The 7,192-nt window shown below is 55.5% G+C and overlaps 1 protein-coding gene across 1 annotated transcript; it reads right to left on the minus strand.

Moving 5' to 3' along the window:
* Window positions 1-4: 4 nt before the first annotated feature.
* On the minus strand, window positions 5-7,192 carry CUNH2orf82 (chromosome unknown C2orf82 homolog; the record flags this gene model as incomplete). The annotated part of the gene is made up of 4 exons (XM_021716093.1): window positions 7,185-7,192; window positions 6,786-6,795; window positions 6,477-6,606; window positions 5-111 (listed from the first exon to the last, which is right to left on the minus strand). Coding segments are annotated over exons 1-4 (255 nt in total), but the record flags the coding sequence as incomplete, so codon positions are not given.

Genomic DNA, 7,192 nt, shown 5'->3' on the forward strand with positions numbered 1-7,192 from the left:
CTGTGTCGGCGGGCTCCCGTCCGGGGCTGGTGCTCTCCACGGGGCCTTCTCCTGATGGCAGCTCGGCGTTCTCGTTCCACAGGGTGGGCACGGGCTCCTGCGGACCTTCGGCTGCAAGGCCAAGGACAGGCGATGGGGCCCAGGCGACAGGGCTGATAGGCACATTATCCCCCTCACCCCAGGTTAACCAACTCAGAGAGGAGGAGCTGTGTGCGCGCGCGGGGGGGTGGGGGGGAGGACAGCACTACACTATCCCTCCCATTCCACAGGCGGGGCACCTTCGAAATGGCTTTGTGTCTGTCCCCACAGAGCCCTCTCTGGGCTAGCTCAAGTGAGGACAGATTAATGGAGGGAGGGGGCTAGTAAGCGACCAACAGGCCGCAGAAGGCTGTGAGAATCCTGGGTCGGCAGCAGAGGCAGGGGACAGGGGCCCAAACCCCAAGACCTTGGGCAAGGGCTTGGCCTCTCCTATCTGAATTGCCGGGCTGTGTGGGCCTAGGTGAGGTGACCCTTGTGAGGGATCCCCTGCCATCACAGGGCAGACACACGTCAGCCTTCACCCTTGGGGAAGACACCAGGACCCATGAGGGCTCCACTGCCCCAGGGAATGGAACAAGAGGTGGGCCCTGAACTGCAGGGGCACAGGCACCCTGCTTCTCCTCCTTGGCCCTCCTTGGACCAAGCATGCAACCCACAGGCCACAGAGTCCAGCCCAGGGGACTCTATATCCGAAGAAACTGAAGCCCTCACATGGCTGCCTCCTGAAGGGCAGGGTGGAGGGGTGTCTGGCCAGTGAAAGGGACCAGACAGGGTAAGGGAGGCCTCTGCATAAGCCGTTTTGCAGTCAGCACATGAGGCCCTAGGCAGCTTTTCTGCAAGAGCCCTTCTCTGCTCATGGGGTTGGGAGTTAGCAAGGTTTGGGGCACTCGGGGACCCCAGAGAGTAGGAAGGAGACATTCTCAGGGCTCACAAGAAGGGAGGCCTGCATGACAACCTCAGTTCCGTACCCCCATCAGCCAGGCCACACTAGTTGCACTCCCCACCCCAGCCCTGGGCCTATCCATCCTTCTTAGTAGAGTTCAAGACCAGAATGGTAGACAGGCTCTAGGCCTTTTTCCACCCTAGCCTGACCATCTGACATTCTACTGTGCCCTTATCTCAACTGTGATCAAGACTGTGATCCCAAGACCTGTGCCCTCATCTCAACTATGATCAAGACTGTGATCTCAGGCAGGTCCCTAGGATGGGCTTAGGGGGCATCATGACACACTTTCTCTTCCTGTTCCAACTATGCTGTATTGTGGGAACTACAAGAGAGGACCTCAAAAAAAAAAAGAAAAAATCCAGAAGTATCTTTTGGAGGGCATACCCTTTATATTACAGGCTTCCCCCATTAGGTAAGTGTTCCAGGAACCCATCGGCATCAGTATACCATCTAGTGTTGTGAGAGGCTGCGTTTGGCTTCAGTGAATTTTTTTTTTCTTGGAGATTCTTTCAACATATTTGCCTGTTTCATGATGGGTGATTTACAAGCACACCTGCCCACACTGCACCGAGTGTTTAGCGACTTTTGGCCAAAAATGGCATGACCCCATGTCCCATCTTCCCCATTCACCTGATCTGGCCCCGAGCAACTTTGTTTCCCTGATGAAAAAAATCCCCAAAGGGAAATGTTCTGCCATTTGTGTAAGAGGTGAAACAAAAACGACAAAAGCACTAAAAGGCATCAGAATTGTTGAGTTCAAAAACTACTTTGAGCAGCAGAAAAAGTGTCTTGATAGGTGTATTGTATCAGAGTACTTTGAAGGTGACTGAAGTTTAAACATGTAAGAATAAATACACAATGTTTTAAAAATAAATTTCGTTTGTGGGGGGGGGGGTTCTCTCTTATATCTTTATCTGTCTTTCAGAGCCAAGACTCAAGTTCAGCTAAGGTGGGCCATGGTGGTACACGCTGGTGGTGGTCTGAAGCCCCTGGATGATGCAGTAACAGGCTGTGCTTCCCAAGAAATGTTCAGGGAAGCTACAGTTCTGCTAACTGCCCTGGCTGGCCCGTGTCCCTGTGGCTCTGTCCCTTAGCACCGGGGCAGGAGCACAGAGTCAAGTCAGACACACAGCCTGCTCCTAGGCTCACCAGCTCCCAGATAGCAGATACTTGAGAAGACACAGATAAACTTCTGAAGTTTTCCTACCATGGTGCCCACCTAGGACAAACCACGAGGAAGGGTCAGTCTTGAAATAACCAGGCCTTTTAAAAATGCCAAAGTCCAGAAAGACAAAGAAAAACTGAGGAATTGTTCCAGATGAGAGACTAAGGAGAAAACCAAATGCAAGGTGTGTTCCCAGATGGGGGTGGCAGGGAGGCAATGCTATAATAGACTTCTGGGACCCAGTGGTGGAATGTGAATAAGGCTTTAGCTTAGCACTGCATCAGAGTTCACGTCCTGGTTTTCATGGCTGACTCTGGTATATAAGAACGTGCCCTTGTTCTTAGGAAGAATTCAGGGGCAAAGGGGCATGATGTTTGCAACTTATTCTCAAAGGATTTGGTATTCAGACAGACAGAGAGGAGCAGTGTGGCAAAATGGTAGTAATCAGTGAATCTAGGTGAAGAGTCCATTGGAGTTCATGGGATTGTTTTCACAGCTTTTCTATAAACTTCACTTCTTTTCATGATAAAATTTTATCAGGTCCCTGGATCCCCAGGACCTGCCCCTGCAGCCTCTCCCAAGCCTGGATCAGTTCTGAATGTGACCCCTATCACATTCCCTAGGGCTGACCCAAGCCAGAACCCTGGCAAGGAGACCCCCCCCAGTGTGGAAGGTTCATTGATGCCAACCCGGTGGAGCTTCTTCCCTCCGCAGAGCCTAAGACCATCCCAACCTCGAAGATCACTCTGTGAGGAGGAGAAAGTGACCCAGCCAGACCTTCCATGTTGCAGCCAGGGAGGGCAGGAGCCCCATGGAAGGCTCCAGGTTCCAGGCATGCTTACCTCAGGCTCCCAGGCCAGGGCAAAGAAAAGGCCTGAGTGTGCCTATGGCTTGGCAGCCCCTGAGGTCTGGGACTGGCAGACTGCCTGTCTACCCAGAGAAATGGACAAACCACTGGCCCCTGCTTGCTCCCCACACCCCCAAGACAGACCGACAGGCAGGCATCTCCCTGTCCACCACTGCCAGCCAAAGTTCACCTTGGACTGCCAAGCATCTGACCAAGGAGTCCTCCACAGGGTGGTGGGTGACCTGGGCAGCTGAACTGGGTTGTATTTGCAGGAATCAGCCCTGAGCTCAGGAGTGACAGGCCCCAGCACCCCTGAGAAGGCAGAGCTCACGTTCCCCAAAGCAGCCACCCTTGTGGGGAAGCAGCGCTCTGAACAAGTCAGCTGGGAGCCACACTCAGGCTCTCCCCACATCTGTACCCCATGACCCAAACTCTCTGCTGCTCCCCACATAGGCTTCAGCCCTCCCCACACACACCTGCCCAGACCACCTCCTCCCTGCTATTTACAACCCCCTCCTGCCCAGCCAGTCCCTGAAGCTCCAGGAGCTGGATCCATTGGCTTTCAAATCAGGGTAGCTGGGTCCTAGCCTAGCACCATCACACTCTCTCCCTGGGGCCTCAGCAGAAAGATTTCACTCCCTGACATCACCTTCGTGACCTATGAAACCGGGGTTCAGGCCATGCTGCTAAGCATCTTGCACAAGGAGGAAACTATAATCATCACCATCCTCAGCTGCTGCCTCCAGCCCGGGGACAACCCTAGACATAAGCCAAGCTGCTGTGTGCCTGCGGCTGCTGGCTATCACAGGAAACCCTCCAAGACTGGCCCAAGGCCCATCTGCACCCAAATAACCAGGGACCAGCCAGCCCCCTGCAGACCCAGACTGGTGCCCCGGTGGCAGACACACGCCCAGAACCACAGCCTGAGTTCAGCCACCACCCACCGGCAAACGAGGGGTGGCTGCTGGGCAGGGGCCGAGGCATTTTATCCTCCTCTCTATTTCTGTATTTCCTAAATTTGCTGTAGTAAGAAGGAGAAGCAGAGCTTAAAGGCAATAACCTGTCCTCCCCCAAACTCTCTCCTTCTTGGAAGTCCCAAACAGAAGCAATCATCAGCCAATTTGCCAGGAGGGGTGAACACGGGGCAGGAGCAAAGGCTTGGAGGATGGAACCCAAGGGCTTGTCAGGCGAGCTGTGGGTAGAGGCCGGGGTGACAGAAATTGAGGGTGAGAAGGGGGAAGACCACGTAGGACACCAGAAGCTTCCATCCACCTTGGCCATGATGAGACCCAGACTCCACGGACCAGAGTGAGCAACGCGGTGCAGCTACACACACTGTCCGAGGCAACCAGGGGAAGCGGGGCCTGGCAGCACTGCCATAAGCCTGGGCACCTCAGACTCTCCCCGAGCCCTGCTGCCCCCAGCCAGCCCGCCTTTCAGTAAATAAGTTTGTTCAACGCTCAGCCTGACCACAGGGCCCTGAGGCTAGGCGCCCTTGCTCACAGACGGCCTTTGTGCGGGTCATGAAGGGCCTTTTCATCCCCGCCCTGGCCTCCCGCCCGCTCAACCTGGCCTGCCCCCCCCATCTCGGTAGCTGCGGCCACAGGCACCGAACAGGGAGGGCAGTTGGCTGGGCCTGGGTCTCAGCCCACGGGGCCACACCTTCCCTCTGTCTACTACAGGACCCCAGCCCACAGAGCAGAAGGCCTTGTACACACCTGCTCAGAGCTTCTAGCCCAAGGGTGCCTCCCAAATACCCTCCCAGAAGGGCAACAAAAACAGCAGCCAGAACCCAGAAGACTCCAGGGTGAGGTTGGCAGGCTCTGATCCCCCTGCCCCTTGGGGCCTGTCTTCTCTTGGTAGGATACGTGAGGGGAAGAGGGGAGGGGTGAGGCCAGGCAAGGTCCTGGCTGTCCCCAAACCATCCTGTGGTAGCTGACGAAGCCCACCCACCCATGTTGTGTGGGTACAATGTGACCTGGGCCTCTGGCTGGGGGCCTGAGCTGGGAGAGTTGACTGCACAGCAGGAGCCAAGCAAGGAGCTGCCAGGCAGCCCCAGGCCCCTGGCAGGCAGGAGCTAGAGCCTCCACCCCCTTGGGCCACCGGGAGGGAGGAGCAGTTTCATCAGAGCAGGGGGAACTGCAGGGATCACAGCCCCAAGTTCCAGGTGATGGAAGATACCACCTTCCACTTTAGGTGCCTTCCCCCAATTCCTGGGGGTACCACGCCAGCTCCCACCGGAAGGGAGGCGGGGTGCCTTTCCAGCCTGCAGGAGGGGTAGCCTTGCCTGAGATTACCCTGTGCTCAGGGAAGGGCTGGGGCCCTTGAATGTTCATTTCCCTAACATTTACTGAGCACTAACTGGATGCCTGTCCTGTCCTGAAAACTCCACATGGCTGAACATGTCGGCCTCACAGACCCTCTGCGAGGAAGGCAGAGCATGGTGGGCATTGCCATCCTACAGATGAGAAGGCACAAAGAGATTAAGAAACAGCCAGGCAGGGACTGAGCCAGAACAAACCCAGTCATAAGCTTCTTCCTGGGGCATCTAGAGAGAGGCCAGCAGGCCCCAGGACTCTTTGCTGTCACCTATGCCTTTCCGATGTGCAGCTGTGAGGGGCCACACACGACTGAGGTCTACTTCCCTCCTTCACAGATCCACAGACACCCCCCAAAGCTCAGGCTGCAGGGGTCTAGAAACAGTCTCCAGGACACAGAGGCAGGCTACCCTTCAGCCCAACTCTTGGCAATGGAGATTGCTTGCTTTCAGGAGCAAAGACCGCCTGTGACCTGTCTATGCCTTTTCTCTCAGGCTTCGAAGCCAGCCTGGGCCAGTCCTTCCCAAGTGCAGGGCAACCTGGGACCCTCCTGGGTGATTCTCTCTCACCAGATCCCAGACTCGACCATTTTGACCGCAGTCCAGAGCCTAAGTTCAGTGTCCACACCATTGTGGGGAGGGATCTTGGGCCCTGTGCTTTTTCTCAAAACTATTCCCAAGATAGAGACAGTACCTGGGTCTTCATTTTCTAAGGACATTGCAGAAAACCAGCAGAGAAGTGTTGAAAAGTCAGCAAAGGCTGTGTGGTCTTCCGTCCGGGGACCTGGGACCTCTGACCCCTCAGCTTCATGCCCTGTGCCTGGTGCCCCCTTCTGCCTCCCTATCTGGACACCATCAGATTTTAAAATGCTAGGGTAATCCCCCATGTTCCCCCGACAGCTAAACATCCCTGGGCCCAATCCCCAAGTCATCCTGCTACTTCAGAGGCTATCATCCCTGTTGCTAACAATTCCCTGAGACATCTGTCCTGCACAGCTGCTGCCAGTTAGTTTCATGGGAGCTCCTTAAAGAATCATCCCAAATGGCTGCCCCATCTCCCATGAGGGGCTTCCACTCACTGAATATTGGAGAGTCTGGCTCCAGCGTAGTTCTGGGCCCTGAGAAGCTGGTGACGGCCGAGCCGAGGGCCCACACCCCTTACCTGTGAGCACCGCAGGGGCCAGGACCCCAGAGACCAGCAGCAGCGCCATGCGCAGGGCCAGACAGGATGCCATCCTGGCTGGAATGAGCACGGCCAGCAGGCGGGATGCACAGAGGACTGAGCTGGTTAACTTCAGGGCAGCGGGAAAGAGGCATCAAAGGGCTGGGAAGGGTTTTCATCAATGCAAACTCTGTCCTCCTGGGACACCGTGCCCGCCCCCCACACGCTTGCGCGCAGAAGACACACACACACACACACACACACACACACACAGAGCAAAAGTTTACAGAACAGACCTGCTTTCCTGACCTGCTCCACCCTCAGAGAGGGAAAGAGAAAATTTCTCTCTCTCCCCCCCCTCCTCCACCCCTAGCGCCCCTCTGTCTCTCACATGGACCACTGAAAGTAAGTGAGAGGTTTTCAAACTTCCTTGTGCAAAAGAATCACCCAGGGAACTTAAAAAAATGCAGGTGTCTCTGGCCACTCTGTTTCCGTGGGTCTTGGATGGGCCCAGGAATCTGCATTTTAGTGCCTGTGGCCCAGGCTCTGGGAGACTCAGTCTTAGGCAGTCAGCACTGAGTGCAGGCTGGCTGTGCTCACGTCTGGGTTCTTCGTGCCCAGCCAAGAGGAGGTGCTCAACAGTGCTGGGTAAAAAAGCACTTTTAAAGCAGTTTTGATCCCCTCTGTGGCAGCTCTAGCTTTCCAGACAAGTTCAT

Source organism: Carlito syrichta, unplaced genomic scaffold (genome assembly GCF_000164805.1).
Source record: "Carlito syrichta isolate Samal-C Ts95f unplaced genomic scaffold, Tarsius_syrichta-2.0.1 Scaffold308158, whole genome shotgun sequence".
Lineage (NCBI taxonomy): Eukaryota > Metazoa > Chordata > Mammalia > Primates > Tarsiidae > Carlito > Carlito syrichta.